Source organism: Entelurus aequoreus, linkage group LG04, assembly GCF_033978785.1.
Source record: "Entelurus aequoreus isolate RoL-2023_Sb linkage group LG04, RoL_Eaeq_v1.1, whole genome shotgun sequence".
NCBI classification, from domain to species: Eukaryota; Metazoa; Chordata; class Actinopteri; order Syngnathiformes; family Syngnathidae; genus Entelurus; species Entelurus aequoreus.
Genome location: NC_084734.1, coordinates 72,477,627 through 72,494,786, shown reverse-complemented (window position 1 = coordinate 72,494,786; position 17,160 = coordinate 72,477,627). Strand labels below are relative to the sequence as shown.

Genomic DNA, 17,160 nt, shown 5'->3' with positions numbered 1-17,160 from the left:
GACATTTTTTCCAAGTTGCACAATTCCCACATTTTTCAAACTAGTCAAACCATTCCAACATCAACACATTCCACTCATTCTGGACATTCAAACTAACACTTCCCCAAGTTCCAAACCAAATTCTGTTTTTCCTGGAAATTCCAACTCTTCAACATTCAACACATTCCAACATTCAAACCATTCCAGCATTTAAACAATTTCAACATTCAAACCATTTTTACGTTCATCCTACATTCCATTAGCATTTCAGTTCAGCCACAGCTTTTCAACATTCAAACCATTCAAATTCATACTACATTCTGTCAGCATTTCACTTCAACTTCAGCATTGGAGCATTCACACGCAATTCCTTTAGGAATTGCCTATTCTGGTTTACGTTTTTTTCCAATTGCTTACACACTAAATTTTAAATGTTCACACAGTTAACAAAAGTCTACACACAGTAAGCAAAACCACTATGCAGATTTGCCAAATATTAGGCAGTGACTCACAGTTTTTGCGAAATACATATGCTAAAAAGGTCAGGCAAAATGCCCCAAACATGTGATTTCTTTTAGTAAAATAATTTGTTTTTTTTACAAATGTGTTTTGTATTTATCACTGTTCTTGGTAACTCACTCCAATAGTGTTTATCATTTGAAGTCTGTGTGAGTGAGATGAAAATAAAACTGCATTTTTACAAATGCTTGCTTTATTTTGATTAATGGTCATATGTTTACCATGAATTGATTAATGTGGACTTGAAAAACTTATTCTGGTGTTACCATTTAGTGGTCAATTGTATGGAATATGTACTGTACTGTGCAATCTACTAATAAAAGTTTCAATCAATCAATCAATCAATCAATGTTTTGACCGAAGTGTGTCATGTAGCTAAAAATCTAGGAATTAAGAAAATTGAATGTGGTGTTTGGAAAAGTGTGTATGTCTTTTGAAAAAAGACACACAGTTAATACAATTGTGTGTAAGCAAATGGAAAAAAAACTGTAAGGGTAGCTTTCTCTCTAGAGCATGGGTGTCAAACTCTGGCCCGCGGGCCAAATTTGGCCCACTGTGTAATTTCATTTGGCCCTTGAGGCAATATCAAATTAACATTAGAGCTGGCCCGCCGGTATTATACAGCGGCGGTGACGCTGTTACACCGCATTCATCGTTAATACTCATACTTGCCATCCCTCCCGATTTTCCCGGGAGACTCCCAAATTTCAGTGCCCCTCCTGAAAATCTCCCGGGGCAATCATTCTCCCAAATTTCTCCCGATTTCCACCCGGACAAGATTATTGGGGGCGTGCCTTAAAGGCACTGCCTTCAACGTCCTCTACAACCTGTCGTCACGTCCGCTTTTCCTCCATACAAACAGCGTGCCGGCCCAGTCACATAATATATGCGGCTTTTACACACACAAGTGAATGCAAGTCCTACTTGCTCAACAGCCATACAGGTCACACTGAGGGTGTCCGTATAAACAACTTTAACACTGTTACAAATATGCGCCACACTGTGAACCCACACCAAACAAGAATGACCAACACATTTCGGGAGAACATCCGCACCGTAACACAACATAAACACAACAGAACAAATACCCAGAACCCCTTGCAGCACTAACTCTTCTGGGACACTACAATATACACCCCCGCTCACCAAGTTAATGTTGATATTTACCTCAGAAGGCTGCAAATAGAAAAGAGGCATTCAATTTTTTATTTAAATTGTATTTAATATACCATTGATGTTTTTTCGTTAGTTTTTTGAAAGTTGATTTTGCACTATTAAGTTATATAAGCATTGCTTGTTCCATATTCAGTGTTAAAGCAAATCAGTGTGGCAAACTGAGCAATAATTAACGTTTTATTCATTCACTTTCTCTTGCTACTTCAAGGCTTGAATGTTTGATTCATTCATTATTGTTATTTTATTTTCAAATGTATTATTAGCCTGTGGAAAAAGTTTATTTTGATATTTACCTCAGAAGGCTGCAAATAGAAAAGAGGCATTACATTTTTATTTAAATTTTATTTGATATGCCATTGATATTTTTTAATTATTATTATTATTTGAAACTCGATTTTGCATGTCACTATAAAGTTATATAAGCCTTGCTTGTTCAACATTCAATGCAATACTTGTTTGGGTCCCTATTAAAAGGTTAATTTGTTTAACCTTGGCCCGCGGCTTTGGTAAGTTTTAAATTTTGGCCCACTCTGTATTTGAGTTTGACTCCCCTGCTCTAGAGCGTTGTGTCGACTTATTTGAAATACAGAAGACCGCCGCAAGATGGAGCCAGAGCTAGGGAGTCGCTTACACTCGAAATAAGTTGATATGATTCATCAAGTTTAATGCTGCCTCTTAGTGCAGTAACAACGAGTACACATAGAAAGTAAAACTTCAATATTTAAGGGCTTCTGCGTGTACATTAACACAGCCAGTAGGCACACTTCAGCACATTTAAACGTATACGTGGTCCTCCAACACACAAGTCGAACAACATTGCCAACAACTGCCAGCTTGCATTCCCAGCGAAGCCTCCCACATCTCTTTGCCTCCGCGCCGTGGATGAGAAAGGGGGATGATGCTGTCATAGCCCCCCGCGCCGTGGACACACTGTTTTACCCGCACCCCACTGGTTCCTCTCTGGCTGGCTGTCTCCGAGGCAGTGCGGATGTGGAGCCTGCAAGCAAACACTCCACCCTCGTCGGCAAGCATCGGAGAAGATGAAATGTTTTTCCCGTTACCTTCCGTACATCTTCCGGCCGCCGAGCACCATCCTGTCGTCCACTTGCCACACCGAAGGTAGGTCGGAGTCGGGACATGTATGGGGATTTGTAGGTTGCATGGTCCAATAATGAAGTCGTTTTGATAAAAAAAAAAGTATTTCTGGTGTGGTCTTCTATGCATACATGCAGAAGTTGCACTGCAGGTTTGATGCACATGAAGAAGTTGTGGGAGACATACTTAAATCTAAATGTAGGATGTCTTGTAACATGCATATTTTCTTCAAACAGAGGCACACTTGATGTTTGATGCACATTTCTCTTCAGTCATGTATTATATGTATTATATATATATAGTGGCTTGTGGCTTGACAGTTTGAAGAGTTGACTTGATTCTGTTGACACAACTTAGACCAGGGGTGTTAAACCTACGGCCCAAGGGCCGGATCGGGCCCGCGAACAGGTTTTTATCAGGCCCTCCGGATGAGTTTGCTAAGTATAGGTTAGAGCAGTGGTTCTTAACCTTGTTGGAGGTACCGAACCCCACCAGTTTCATATGCGCATTCACCAAACCCGAACCGTAATCATAAAATTATGTTATCATATTAAAGAAATACTAATAAAGATATATTTTACAAACAAAGTTACAGGAATGTACACATGATCCCATGTTTGCATCTCATTGTGCAACATGTGAATGTTTTAGTGGGTACACATTATTGCCAAAGCAGGACCCCTACCCAGACATATAATACTAGTACACAGCTCATGAAAACAATATGTTATAGTCATTGTAAGTGGGCCAAAACACTTATATTAGAAAATAATCTCATGGAAATGACAGCTGTCATTTGATTATAATAATAAATGATTATTAAATGATAAATGATTGAATTGAATTGAATTGAAATTGAATTGAAGGGTTGGAATTGGGGGTTAAATCACCAAAAATGATTCCTGGGCGTGGCCACCACTGCCGTTCACTGTTCCCCTCACCACCCAGGGGGTGATCAAGGGTGATGGGTCAAATGCAGAGAACAATTTCACCACACCTAGTGTGTGAGTGTGACAATCATTGGTACTTTAACTTTAACTTTAACTTATAAAAATTAACCTGAAATGTTTTAATTAAATGTGTCCAGTGGATGTCGAAATAGCAATTATTTGTATCTTTGTAGATGACGCTACATATGCACAAAATAAACCACATGATGTTAGTACATCAGATCAAACTACATATATAACATACTGTAATTTGATTTTGATATCATTTTTCATCTTGATAGATTGAAAATTAACACCAATGAGTTGACTGATGAACATTAACACATAATTTATTCAGAAAATATAAATAACGACAAATAAAGGTAGAATACTATTAACCGCAACATATAAGTGTAAAAACCAAAAACCCCAACAACATTATGATTTGTAGAATTTCAGAATGCGCTTGTTTTATTTTTAAACAAAGAAAACAATCAGAAGTTGTCTTTATTTTTAAGTTATCGTGCCATGATTTTACCAGTCCGGCCCACTTCGGAGTAGATTTTTCTCTATGTGGCCCCCGATCTAAAATGAGTTTGACACCCCTGACTTAGACTGTATTCTTCCTCGTTCAGTGTTATTATACACGAGTGTCAGTAAAGTGTTGGGGGCAAAGTTGGCGTCTGAGATTAAGTGACCCAAGCCACGATTGCAATGCTGGAGTTCATAAAAGGCCGTCAATTCATCCTGGTGATTGTGCTGTCAGACGGAGCAGCCCAGGAGGGTTTGGGGGTGTTTCCTACAATATCAGCAGCCTTTTACTAGGTCATAATGTGGAGACTGGGCCGCTGCATTATTCAGCTTTGCATGGTTGCTCTCCTTCCAGTGCCCTCAGCCCTCTGGCACAAGCAGGAAGACACTGTGGTACAGTGCTTTGAGCAGTATGTGGCGGTCATGACCATTTCGTAGCCCGTAGAAATGGCCTGTATATTTCATTAGAAAGTTCAGGACTTTTACTGTAAATGTATCTGTAGCGTCATGCCATTCAGTTATAAATTGTGTATAGTTATTCCAGACATGGGTACTCGAGAAGGCCTCCTTAATTTAAGGATCATCTGTGAGAGAATGTCGGAGACCGATCAAGATGTCAATATTTGCTCCATAGAGTATACCAAAGCTTTTAATAAAGTCAAATTTTCCAAAATGATTGAATGTTTATCAGAAATCGGCTTATGTGGAAAAGACCTACAAATCATTACAAATATGTATTGGAACAAACCACAGTCTTAAGAACCGATTGGGGAATGACTAAAACATTTAATATTAAGAAACTATTAAGGCAAGCTCACCAATTGTGTTTAATTTGTTAACCAAAATATTTATCAGAGAAGTAGAGGACATGAGGAGGTGTGGACATAAACAATCTACACTATGTTGATGATACTGTACACCCTTGTTAGCACTGAACACAAATAACCTACAACAAGTATTAGCTGTGGTGAATAATAAAGGAAAATCATATGGAATGGAAATGAATGTGAAAAAACAGACCAATGTTCGTGAGCAAAAACCAACCAGTTCCTCAAATGTTTCTTACATTGAATGGATGGCAGATCTACTGATCAATGTATCAAATATGGTATATCTTGGTCAGATGTAGTTTGATAGTGGAATAACTGACAATCAAATTAAAAGAAGAATTTAAATTGCTAAGAAATCATATGAAAATATATCAAAACTACTAATATTGCAAAGAATGAATATTGAAACAAGGAAACAAATGCTAAAATGCAATGTGTGGTCTTACCTACTGTATAGTTCCGAGACATGAACCCTAACTAAAACCTTTTTTTTCAAAAAAACTGAAAGCATTTGAGCCCCGGTTGTATGGAAGAATGTTAAAAGTGTCATGGTTGGATTTCAAAACAAACACACATTTTAGAAAGGAGAAATTGTAATAAAGTACTACAAAACACAAATAAAAAAACGAAAAATTAAACATGTTGGCCATATAATGAAAATTTGTCCCGCGGACATTTTTTTATTGTTATTTTTTCTTCTTAAAGAAATACAATCATGTGTGCTTACGGACTGTATCCCTGTAGACTGTATTGATATATAATGTATATATTGTGTTTTTTATGTTGATTTAATTTAATTAATTTCTTGTGCGGCCCGGTACCAATCGGTCAGTATACCAGGTGGTTGGGGACCACTGGTATACTGGATTTAAGATAGATGGAAACATGGATCACCAACATCTAAGACTGGACTAAACTCCTGTGAATGCGTCAGAAAGGCGACTGAGAGTAAAGGGGATACATTGTAGTCATACTGTGAATGAAACATGACAACAATGATAGGATATCCACAGTGTGCACCTGCAACTCATCAAGTATAAAGCCTAATTTTACAATGACACAATAAGTGTTTCAATGTGTACAATAATATGACACTTGTTTTAAGTCGGCAAAACTTGTGAATGTTGTTAATGGTTGGTGACTTACGAGTATAGGAAATCTGACCTTGGGGGTGTTCCAGTTAAAATTTGCATCTTGGAAATTCAGATTTTCCAGTACAAATGAAATGCAGCATGAACTTGAAAACAGCTGAAGTACCTTTGACCATCTCTTGTTGGCTCAAAATTGCCACATTGGTGTCAGAAGTGGGATGGTTAAAGCATAGCATTCTTGAGTGTCTTTTTTGAAAGATAATTCCATATTTGAGTATTCCAGCATTCCAGCACTTGCTTGTTCTTTATTCATTCATTCATTTCCTACCCGTGTGTTATTTCCTGTTAATGATCATGGGCAAGCTAGAGTCTACTCCAATATATTTTGGGTTAGAGGCATGTGTAACAAAGGCCAGCCAGTGTGGCTGTGCCGTGTGTACGTTAGTAAACCTCACTCACTAACACCTGAAGAGATTGTGCTGGACACTGAGTTGACAATTCGGGAATCTATCTCAGTGCCTTGGGCACTTGTCTCTTATTTAGGAGGACCCAGGTTTGAGTCTCGGGTGGAACGAAACCAGGGGCTGGACCAAACGGTTTACACATGGCACACTATGGACTAGTCACCAGTCAATAACATCTATCAACAATTAAGGCTTTGTCCACATGGGATTGCTTTTAGGAAGGAACGGTACAGTATTGGATCGTTTTGGCTTTTCATCCACATGGCAACAATGTATTGTTGTTGTAACGTGGACAAGCAAACCACTACTTCTTGAGAACGATGACTTTGCCGCAATGTCACAAGACCAGAAAAAAACAAGAGAGTCTTCCACTTGACGTTCTCCTGGTATTTTGTTGTCTTGTAATGTAATGTGACGCACAGATGTAATTCTACTTCTTTGTCAGTCCAGACAAGAGACTTGGGTGTCTTGCGTGTCTTCACCATCATTTTCTTCTTGTGTTGGTTTGGTGTGTAGCTGAAGACAACATACTTTATGTGTATCTTCTAGGGCTGGGCGATATGGCAACAATTGTTTAATCAGGATTAAGTTTTTCATACCATCCGATCTCGATTAATATAAAATATTTTTTAATTAAATATTGTTTTTAGCCTGCCAGATTTATACATACTAAAACCTAAGAAACTAGAGATTTGTTCAAAATGTTATTAACATAAAGAGTAAATAGTAACAAATTAGATAAAATTAACATAGACAAATATTTTGTTTTACTGTTGACTAAAAAAAATAATGTAGAAAAATAGAATACATTTACTGTATATTGCTGCTCTTTTTTATTTTTTATTTTTTATTTTTTTTAACATTCCAGCCACTCAGGGAAATCATATTGTTGATGTAGTTGCCCATATCTGCTGTACATATTTACTTTACAAAAGAGAAGTTTGGGATACTGCTTTTGTTGCCCTATTTGTATTTGACTTTATATTTAATATGTGGTGCATGAATAGGATAGATAGTCAGAGCAGAAGGGGATAGAAAGAAGAGAAAAAATAAACAAAAATAAAAACAATAAAACAACATTAATAAATATGATACAAAAAATTATAGCAAAGAACCAGCCACTCAAATAATAACACAAAAATGACAATGAACAAGATTGCACTACAAATGGAACAATAAAAATACCAATTGAAATAACACTATTGGTAATGAATAATAATAATAACTACCTCTATTATCAACAATCAAACAATCAAATATTGTTTCAAATGCAACAATACATATATGTAATGAAAACTTGAATTACAAAAGAAAGCAGATAAATGGAGGGGAAGAAATATTTTTCTTCTAGATTTTTAGAGTAAAAATAGGTTAAACTTTATCAGTGTACTGTGTGTTATCCAGTTTCCCTTGGCGGGGACAACGTTAACATATGTTTGATGAAATGTGATTATATGCATGAGTGTATGTATGCATATGGGCTTGTATATGTACAGTATGTATATAGGTTTTGTGTGTGTGTATGCATGTACTGTACTTATGTATGTATGTGCGAGCGTATGTACCTATTTTATGTGAATAAATGTATGTATATACACTACCGTTCAAAAGTTTGGGGTCACATTGAAATGTCCTTATTTTTGAAGGAAAAGCACTGTACTTTTCAATGAAGATAACTTTAAACTAGTCTTAACTTTAAAGAAATACACTCTATACATTGCTAATGTGGTAAATGACTATTCTAGCTGCAAATGTCTGGTTTTTGGTGCAATATCTACATAGGTATATAGAGGCCCATTTCCAGCAACTATCACTCCAGTGTTCTAATGGTACAATGTTTTTGCTCATTGGCTCAGAAGGCTAATTGATGATTAGAAAACCCTTGTGCAATCATGTTCACACATCTGAAAACTGTTTAGCTCGTTACAGAAGCTACAAAACTGACCTTCCTTTGAGCAAATTGAGTTTCGGGAGCATCACATTTGTGGGGTCAATTAAACGCTCAAAATGGCCAGAAAAAGAGAACTTTCATCTGAAACACGACAGTCTATTCTTGTTCTTAGAAATGAAGGCTATTCCACAAAATTGTTTGGGTGACCCCAAACTTTTGAACGGTAGTGTATGTATGAATGATTGTGTGTATGATGTGTATATGTATGCATGATGTACGTGTCTTTGTTTTGTGCATGTTTTTTTTTTTATAGATTTGGTTTGTCCAAGGGCTCTGTCATGTGTCTGCTTACAGCACCACATGTAGGTGTAGCATATGTATTACATTGTTTCCATCCAGTGGTCCTCCGGTCTGAATGTGACTATTTATTCTGTGTAGGCGTTTTTTTTTTATACCATAAAAACAACAACCACTCCTTTTCCCCCGTATGTACAGGGCCTTAGACTCCCCCAAATAATTCAACATATAATCGGACTGTGGGAAGAAACTGTAGCACTCCTGAACCTTCCCTGCTTCAACCCACAAACGCCATCAAAAAATGAACTCCTAAACGTTAGGATGGGCTATCAGCTCACTCTCCAACCCTCAAGATAGCGCTATGAGAGGAAGCAATACATCATACGACACAGCACTCATCGCCACATGTTGTCTAAAGATACGTGCTCTTCTTCTGCAATCTGGAGAAATAAGAAGCGGTCATAGCTTTAGAAAGGCAGCGTGAGATGTTGACTCACATTTGGTGGAGCCTAGCGGGGTGTGATGACACAGCATATGACCTTGGAAATGCCAGCTCCCCTGCACGCACGCGATCTACTGTACACTTTTGTGTTTGGGATAGAGCGGTAATGCTTACACAAATCACTGCACTCGTATCCGTCTGTTTGTTTACGCTCGTGATTGGGGCTTCCGGTGTGACCTTCACTGTTTCCTATATCAGCCTTAAGGAAACTTGTCTGTGCAGTGTTAGGCCCCATCCACTCATCCCCCAACATTTCTCAGCGTTCATGTCCACTCCAGCTGAGCAGAGTTCGCCCCTGGGAAGATGAGTGTGCAGTTACCACGTTAGTGGAAAATATATTACATAACCCTGGTGGTGGACTACAGTGTGTGCTGTATATTTTGGGATCATTGACACGACAAGGCAACACATGGATTCACACATTGTTTTGTGTGCGTGTGGCTTTTGTGTGTATATTTTTTGTTCTTTTGTCCACTGATGCTGTTTTTCCCACTTCACGTCAGCACGTCCAGCCTGGTTGACGTATCAAGTCTTTTGGGTTTGTGATGGGTGTTTGTTGTTGCGTACGAGTCAGGGAAAAATGTGCCGCCACAGTGTGACACCTTGTCATGTCTCACATCAGCCATCAATCAAGCCAGGAAGTCCCGCCTCACTCCTCATGTCTGTAGGGTCATCAAAAGAGTAGTGACACAATTACTCAATGAATAGAAAATATATGTTGCAAGATGTTTTGTGATGAATGACTTAAAGGTGCCATATGTAATAATTTCATGTCAAGTCACCATTAAATGGCCCTGATATGTCAAAAGGTATGAATAAATCATGTTCTTTTCGAATACCTCTATAATTGATAACAGTAGTTCAGCCGGGATATGCTCATTTCAAAATTAGATTTACAGCCCCGAAATCTTGTTATTGTTTTCATTTCGATGCCCCGCCCTCCACCGTTAGACCAATAAGAAAGTCCGTGAGTGTGTCACATCCAGGTTGCCAGTTACGCAACGCCACCTTCGTCGAGCTACTGCCACTGGTAAAGTTACTAAACATGTCAGACATTACTAAATCTAAAAGGCCTCGTTAGGATTCTCAACTTATTCATGACAAAGCCAGGAACAAAACGAGGATTTGTATCGTGGATGCCTTTGAAAGATGGAGACGATTGAAGGCGGAGAAGATTTTTTCATCTGACGCCAAATTTGCTAATTTTCTCCTTGATAGGCATGTAAGGCATTTACGTTTTCTTATTACTTGCAATCAATGGAAATTTACATTTCGTATGTAAACTATACTGTCCAATGCAGTCTATGGCCTTGTCTAACAAAGCCAGTATGTTTGTGCAAGGAATGCTTAGGAGCGAAGCACCATCACACTAGTGTAATGATTAGTTAGCATGCTAGCCCGGTCAATGACAAATCAACATATAGGCTGATGGGGGAAATATATGCCCGTTAGCCTGTATGTCCATGTGTCATCCAACTGACAGGGCAAAATATATTTTCGACAAATAAAACCTATGTGGATATGGGTAGTGTCAGTGCCTATTTTGTTCTCAATATGCCGATACGCTGAGGAAATGCGTTCCAACATTAGCATGGCTAATTGCGGTTTCTGGTACTGTATATGCATCAAACACATATGGGGTGGCCTTTGCTTGGCACAATATAATGCATTACATGTAATGATTTTGTGAAGTGAAGTGAATTACATTTACATAGCGCTTTTTCTCAAGTGACTCAAAGCTCTTTACATTGTGAAACCCAATATCTAAGTTACATTTAAACCAGTGTGGGTGGCACTGGGAGCAGGTAGGTAAAGTGTCTTGCCCAAGGACACAACGGCAGTAACTAGGATGGCGGAAGCGGGGATCGAACCTGCAACCCTCAAGTTGCTGGCACGGCCGCTCTACCAACCGAGCTATACCGTCCCAATTTTCTACTTTGTGTATTGACATGGTAGTAGACTATAGGATTTATGCGTAATGTGGTTTTTGCGTAACGTGGGTTGGCTCATAGAATCGCACTCTGCACTGAAAGATGGTGATGTGCCTACGATGCAGAGCGTCAATTTGGATGCAACATGGAGTTATGCTGAACAAAATGTGGCGGTAATTTTAGTGTTGGCCTCGGCTTGCCATCAAAATAGGCCTATGCGATATATAATATATTGTATATTATTATATATAATTATTTCGATGGTGGTCCGTGCGGTCAAACTAGACATTTTAGCAGGGTAATGCCAACAATCTGTCCCGACTCCTGACGAAAATATTGTGGCGTAACTTTACAAATACATTTGGCTAATCGACCTTAGTAAAATGTGGCGGTATAGCTCGGTTGGTAGAGCGGCCGTGTCAGCAACTTGAGGGTTGCAGGTTCGATTCCCGCTTCCGCCATCCTAGTCACTGCCGTTGTGTCCTTGGGCAAGACACTTTACCCACCTGCTCCCAGTGCCACCCACACTGGTTTAAATGTAACTTAGATATTGGGTTTCACAATGTAAAGCGCTTTGAGTCACTTGAGAAAAAGCGCTATATAAATGTAATTCACTTCACTTCACTTCACATAATTACTTAGTAAACCATCTTGCAAGAAGCATAAAATAGAGAAACCTACAGCGTAGGACTCGTCCATTGCCATTTGAAGTTCCTTGGAGTAGGATTCGGATTCGGCTGCGTATCTGGCATGGAGAGTGGGAGGGGACTACAGAATTTTGACCGTGATTGCACTACCATTATGGCCACATTATTACACATGGCACCTTTAATATGGCATGTGTCATGGTGCCCCTCTTATGGCAGGCCTTGAGGGCGGTGAGTCGGGGGAGAATTTGTTTGCATTTTGCTGGCATAACATATCCTTTTGTTAGCGAGGGGCTGAGAAGGTGCGGCTGTGGATGTGTTGTTATCTTTGTTTTCTTGACAGACACCTCTACTTGACAGTTCAGAACACAGCCCGCCTATAGTGCTGACATTGCAAACACGCACATCCAGTGAGGCATCAACATTTTCATATAGTACAAACAAACTCTCAGTTGCAGTTTAAGCAGCTAACTTCAGTGAACACACTGAGATTGTCCCAATTTAATCTATTTTTGTAGTTTACTACAGTTGCCAGAACTGCATTTTTCATATTAATTGTTGTTATCAGAAGATTAAGACCCTTTGTGTATATACTGTAATTGAACTGCTCTGAAATGCATTTAATCAACAATTAATTTGACACAGTCCACTGGATCTGTACACCCATACCAACATAACATAAGTGTGTTCAAATTAGACTTTAATTTTCTGGAAATCATGAACTTGTATTTTTAGCCATCGCAAACTAATCACATTGTACACTTCCCGCAGAAAGATCACATTTGAACAAATCAATAATGCTTATTGACAATGGACCATGAGACCATGTGTAGTATGATACATGGTGCATGTGGTGATTCACTGCACAGCAGTTACGTCCGGATCTGCAGAGTTTAAAGTAGTGGTCGCCAAACAAAAAAACAAAAAAAAGAATCTATTTTTTTACATCTGTCCTGTCCATCCACTCAGGCAAATAATTTTGTTGATGTAGATGCCCATATCTGCTGTACATATGAACTTTACAAAAGAGAAGTGTGGTATACTTCTCTTGTTGCCTTATTTGCAGTGACGTGCAGTCACTGGAGTCAGGTGAGGCGGGACCTCACGTGCCATCATGGAAAGAAAAAAAAAATAAAAAAAAAAATAAAAAATTAAATTGTTATATGTATCCAGTGATTATACTATAAAGTTATTTTCCATTTAACTTCACCAGTTTTAGATTACTTGTATTCAAAATCGCTGAATTTTCACATTTGCCGTTCAAATACTGAGAAGAGACGGTGCAGTGATCAGCAGCCAGTTGAGGCACGTCACTGCGTTGTGCCTCAACATGGATTGCGGACTCGGCTAACTGTTGGCCTGCTGTGCAGTGAGACCATATTGCTATATGAACTATATTATAGATTTCCATAGTTTAGTTAGCTGAGGTATATAATGTAGAGTGTATTTTGTCAACAACTGTATGTGTGTAAGTATTTCTTATGCTGAGCGATCATAAAACGGCTGCAAAAGACGCACTGGCTGAGGCTCGCAGTAATCCCGCCTCCTGGTGGTAGAGAATGCACCCCTGCCGTAGAATGCACCCCCTGATGGGAGTGTTATATCAACTAAAGCCCACACTTAAACTTTCCACGTGCAAGATTGAATCTATTTAAAAAAGCGATTTCATAAGAAGCCAAAAAGTGCAAAAACAATAATGTTCGTGTTGGAGGAGTTGTGAATGACTGCAGGGCCACAACATTAGGTATACCTGCAGACTGCAGCACGGATTTCATATTTCCTTCATTCACAACTCCTCCAACACGAACATTATTGTTTTTGCACTTTTTGGCTTCTTATTAAATAACTTTTGTAACCTATTTTTATGGGCTTTCCTCTTTGTGATGTTAAGTTCATGTTATACGCTGTTATACAGTATATGCCTTGAGCTCTTATTTTGAAGGCGCTAAGAGCGGAAGTGATGACACGTTGGAGTGGAGCGGAGGTTTTTGAAAGAAGGTAAATAAAGTGGTCCTTGTGTAAACTGGAGCCTCCGTGTTTGTTATTTTGTAGTTTCATACAGTATAGGCGAAATTTATAAACCCTCGGTTACACTTTTTTAAAAAGATTCAATCTTGCACGTGGAAAGTTTAAGTGTGGGCTATAGTTGATATAACACTCCCGCCAGGGGGTGCTTTCTACGGCGGGGGTGCATTAATCCAGCACAACAGCGGCGCATGGACTTCATTTATAAGTAAAGGTAAGACCATAATAAAGTTTTTTTTGTTAAATGTGCTTTTTTGTGTGCTACAGTTTGTATGTGTAAAGTTCAAGTTAAGTTAAAGTACCAATGATTGTCACACACACACTAGGTGTAATGAAATTTGTCCTCTGCATTTGACCCATGCCCTTGATCACCCCCTGGGGGATATGTATATATATATATATATATATATATATATATATATATATATATATATATATATATATATATATATATATATATATATATATATATATACACTACCGTTCAAAAGTTTGGGGTCACATTGAAATGTCCTTATTTTTGAAGGAAAAGCACTGTACTTTTCAATGAAGATAACTTTAAACTAGTCTTAACTTTAAAGAAATACACTCTATACATTGCTAATGTGGTAAATGACTATTCTAGCTGCAAATGTCTGGTTTTTGGTGCAATATCTACATAGGTGTATAGAGGCCCATTTCCAGCAACTATCACTCCAGTGTTCTAATGGTACAATGTGTTTGCTCATTGGCTCAGAAGGCTAATTGATGATTAGAAAACCCTTGTGCAATCATGTTCACACATCTGAAAACAGTTTAGCTCATTACAGAAGCTACAAAACTGACCTTCCTTTGAGCAGATTGAGTTTCTGGAGCATCACATTTGTGGGGTCAATTAAACGCTCAAAATGGCCAGAAAAAGAGAACTTTCATCTGAAACTCGACAGTCTATTCTTGTTCTTAGAAATGAAGGCTATTCCACAAAATTGTTTGGGTGACCCCAAACTTTTGAACGGTAGTGTATATATATATATATATATATATATATATATATATATATATATATATATATATATATATATATATATATATATATATATATATATATATATATAGTACAGGCCTAAAGTTTGGACACACCTTCTCATTCAATGCGTTTTCTTTATTTTCATCACTATTTACATTGTACTTTGTCACTGAAGGCATCAAAACTATGAATGAACACATGTGGAGTTATGTACCTATCAAAAAAATGTAAAATAACTGTAAACATGTTTTATATTCCAGTTTCTTCAAAATAGTCACCCTTTGCTCTGATTACTGCTTTGCACACTCTTGGCATTCTCTCGATGAGCTTCAAGAGGTAGTCACATGAAATGTTTTTTACCTTCACAGGTGTGCTTGAAGCTCATCGAGAGAATGCCAAGAGTGTGCAAAGCAGTAATATATATTCAAATATGTGCATACTCTGATCGAAGATTGTGTTTGTATCAGACGGAAACAAACATGCGTGTATCAGCGCGACTGGTGACTGCCAAACAGCAGGAAGGGGAAAATGGCTGTAGTTACTGAAACATTGTGAGCGAAAACTAAAAACATGCAAATAACTTGCTCAAACTAGCGTACATTGCTTTTGATGGCAAAGTCTGTTATGCAGGATAATTTAAAGCAGAGGCATCTGGAGGATGTAGTGTCCGACTCTCCTCTAGTTAGCTAGAAACAGAGAAACACAGTTGTGTTAAAATTAGCTCTAATTATAATTTTAGCCACAGTCCCTATACCCGTAAACAGCTTTATAAACACATCGTTATTCATTTTGGGCACGGTGTGGCGCAGTTAGTAGAGCAGCCATATCAGCAACTTGAGGGTTCGAGGTTCAATCCTCGCCTCTCCCATCCAAGTCCCTGCCGTTGTGTCCTTGGGCAAAATGATTCACCCTTGCTCACCTGGTGTGAGTGAATGATGCAGGTTCCTACTCGCTCTGTGAGTGTTTAGTTCAGGGGTGTCAAACTCATTTTAGATCGGGGGCCACATGGAGAAACATCTACTCCCAAGTGGGCCGGACTGGTAAAAGCACGGCACGATAACTTAAAAATAAAGACAACTACAAATTGTTTTCTTTGTGTAAAAATAGAACAAGCACATTCTGAAAATGGACAAATCATAATGTTGTTGGGGTTTTTTACACTTACATGTTGTGGTTAATGGTATTCTATCTTTGTTGTTTTTTATACTTTCTGAATAAATTATGTGATAATGTTCATCAGTCAACTCATTGGTCTTAATTTTCAATCTATCAAGATAAAAAAATAATATCAAAATGAAATTACAGGATGTTATTTGTGTAGTTTACTCATTTTCCTTGACTGGTGCGCTAACATGTGGTTTATATTTTTTTCCATATGTAGCATAATCTACAAAGATACAAAGATTTGCTATTGCGACATCTAGTGGACACATTTAGAATAGCAGTTTCTTTCATTCGAAATTTTCGGCTCATTTTTATACTTAGCAAACTCATCCCGCGGTGCGGATAAAACCTGTTTGCGGGCCTGATCTATCTAGACCAGGGGTGTCCAAAGTGCTGCCCCGGGGCCATTTGCAGCCCGCAGCTAATTGTTTACTGGCCCGCCACACATTCTGGAAATACTATTGTAAAAATAAAAAAGAACATTAAAATAAGTGGAATGAGGTGAAATCTAATGAGAAAAAGTTGCAATGTTGACACAAAACCTGCCATGCAGGCTGTTTTTTTTCTTTTGTCATTATTCATTTTTCTTTTTTTGCCATTGCTCAAAAAACAAAAAATAATGAAAAAAATCCATGTTATAATGAATTATTTTCAGGGCTCCAATTACTTCAAATATTTCACTTTAAAATGTTTTATGTGGTAAATATTGCATATATTGTGTAGTAGCTATATAAAAACATCAAAGTTTTCTTTGACAAAAGCGCATAAAACAAACAAAATAATAGTTCCAGCATAAAATCGACAGATATATCTGAAGTTGATCTTGTAACTTAAGTGTTGAAAGTAAAAGAAAAACCTAATAAAAATGTATCACTTTATGAGTGGGGCACCTTTTGGATCCCAAATATATTTAGTGATTTTTTATTTATCTTTTCACTGTGATTACTCAAAAATATGAAATAATTGAAATCAATGGTGTCCTGCATTATTGATCTTTTATGGCTCTAATTACTAAATACTGCATATTTCAGTTTTACTATAAAAAAACTAAGTTGTTCTTGACAGAAAAGCCATAAAACATTT

At 37.9% G+C, this 17,160-nt stretch overlaps 2 protein-coding genes across 3 annotated transcripts in view; both read left to right on the top strand.

The window, feature by feature from the left end:
• LOC133649000 (uncharacterized) overlaps positions 1-17,160 on the top strand; it is a 1,204,785-nt gene that overhangs the window by 572,228 nt on the left and 615,397 nt on the right. The gene's annotated exons all lie outside the window — the stretch shown is intronic.
• The window catches only part of ppp2r2ba (protein phosphatase 2, regulatory subunit B, beta a), a 152,521-nt gene continuing 137,756 nt past the window's right edge, over positions 2,396-17,160 (top strand). Inside the window, exon 1 of one of the 2 annotated variants that reach the window (XR_009825967.1) lies at positions 2,396-2,793. Coding sequence is in view for 1 of the 2 variants with exons in the window: in XM_062045628.1 (XP_061901612.1) it covers positions 2,715-2,793 (79 nt within the window). In the remaining variant the exon portion in view is untranslated. The remainder of the gene's footprint in view (positions 2,794-17,160) is intronic. The other variant, XM_062045628.1, reaches the window with a different exon arrangement.